The sequence below is a fragment of the Galeopterus variegatus genome, unplaced genomic scaffold (assembly GCF_000696425.1).
Source record: "Galeopterus variegatus unplaced genomic scaffold, G_variegatus-3.0.2 Scaffold982, whole genome shotgun sequence".
Classification (NCBI taxonomy): domain Eukaryota; kingdom Metazoa; phylum Chordata; class Mammalia; order Dermoptera; family Cynocephalidae; genus Galeopterus; species Galeopterus variegatus.
The window spans coordinates 504,243-506,132 of NW_007727093.1; the positions used below are offsets into that span (position 1 = coordinate 504,243).

General features: G+C 56.2%; 1 protein-coding gene across 1 annotated transcript in view; it reads right to left on the minus strand.

Moving 5' to 3' along the window:
- CMIP (c-Maf inducing protein) overlaps positions 1 to 1,890 on the minus strand; it is a 256,524-nt gene that overhangs the window by 9,499 nt on the left and 245,135 nt on the right. The window contains exons 17-18 of the mRNA XM_008574003.1: positions 1,337 to 1,384; positions 55 to 201 (exon numbers count right to left, since the gene is read on the minus strand). Coding sequence (XP_008572225.1) covers positions 55 to 201; positions 1,337 to 1,384 — 195 coding nt within the window. The remainder of the gene's footprint in view (positions 1 to 54; positions 202 to 1,336; positions 1,385 to 1,890) is intronic.

Consider the following 1,890-nt stretch of genomic DNA (forward strand, 5'->3'; position numbering starts at 1 on the left):
AGGGGCAGGGAGAAGGGCAGGCAGGGCAGCGGTGGGGCGGGTGGCAGGACATGCCTGCGTGGACCACAGGTTCAGCTGCTTGAGAGAAGGCAGTTTGATGAGGTGCTCGGCGCAGGCACTGGTTACATTGGTGAAGGCCAAACTGAGGTTCTCCAGGTTTCCGAAGGAGCCAGAGCTGAGCAGGCGGGCCAAGTCAGCGTCCTGCAAACAGACGTGGGGGTCTCAGGGTGTCCTGAGGCTTCTGAGGGCTCCTGAGACCCTGAGCCCTCCTAACTCCTCTCCCACCTCCTTTCCCTCGCCCTACAGAGAACTATTCCAGGGGACTGCAGATCCCAGGAGCCGAGGTGACCCATGGCTGGTGGGTTGGGCCAGGGGGGATGGCAGGGAGGGAGGGACTGCCTCTGGCAGCTGTGGGTGGAGGAGAAAGCCTTCAGCACTGTGACTCACACCTGAGTCACCAGCAGGGGTGTTCCGAGGCCATGTCCCTCCCCGGGCGTGTCTGTGTGCATGTGAGTGGCGGGCTGCCTCACTCTCCCAGACAGCAGCTCCAGACCATTTCCCACATGCAAACACCGAGGCCGCCCTCAACTCCAGTGCCTGAAGAGATCGACCCCCACCCGTGTGCTAGACTGTGAGGTGGCTGAGGGCAATGTCCATTCTGCCTCCTGGTCTCCTGGAGCATTAGCTGCCCCCTGGAGGCCTTGAGGCAAGGCTGACTTCCCAGCCTCCCTTGCAGTTAAGTGTGGCTCGGGCTAGATGTGCACAATGCAGGGTAAGTGGACATTGGAGAGGAACTTCCACAGAGGCTCTTACAGGGAAGGGGCATGTTCTCTGCCTCTTCCTCCTTCCAGCTGGCTGGAATGGAGACAAGATGGCTGGAGGCTGAGCAGCCTTCTTGGTCCATGAGGCGGACACCACGCATCAAAGATAGTGGGGCAGCACAATAAAAGGAAATACGATCCCTGCAGTCCTCACAAGATGGGAGTGCTGAGGTGCACGGATCTCACAGGGTTGTGAGAATAAACTAGTAGTGCAGTATCTGGCACGGCACATGAATGATCATGTCTATAGCTATTATGACCATTATTATTAACAATTACTGGTAACATATTGACATTAATATCACCAATGACCTTATAATGTTTTAGTTCTCTCCTTGGTTTTCATTTCTCTCCCTGCAACCCAGTTTCCTCCTGGAAGAGCTGACCTGTCAAGTCCGAGGGGGTCCTTGCTACCCTCCCCCATCCCTCCATCTTAGCAGCAGACACCACCTGCCATTCCCTGGCAGCCCACCGTCCCTCCACCAGGCCCTGCACAGAGAACCAAACCAACTCACCGTGGACTTGGAGGGCAGTGTTAGCCTGGTGGGCCCGCCTTTTCTTTGCTGCAACAGAAACCAGAATGGTTATCACTGTTCTTTCCTGTTTCCACCCAGCACCTCCACCTCTGCTAACAGGACTAGTGGAACTATCATTGTTTTCTTGGTGGTGAGAGGCAGTGTGGTGGTCCTGGTCTCAGAGGCAGACCCTGAGACAAGGTGTGAGCACAGGCAGTTTATTAGACAGGTGATCCTAACGCCAGTAGGGGAGTGCGGAAGTGAGACTGTGGATGCCCCTAATGGAAGGGGGGTTATCAATCCAGCTATCATTGGGGGCAACTGGCACCAAATCCCACTGGGGGACTCTGGGAAGTGGGGAAAGAGCCATGTCTCAGAGATGTGCTGCCTGAGAGGTGAGGGAGCTGGGGTGACTCAGTAGTCATCGGTGGAGGGCCGTGTGAATTCCCCAGCACTTCTGTCCTGCTATGCATGCATGTGTGTGTGTGTATGCACAAGGACAAAGAAGGGCCTTTGGCAAAGAGGTGGGGTGCTGGCATTTGGAAGTCAGGCCC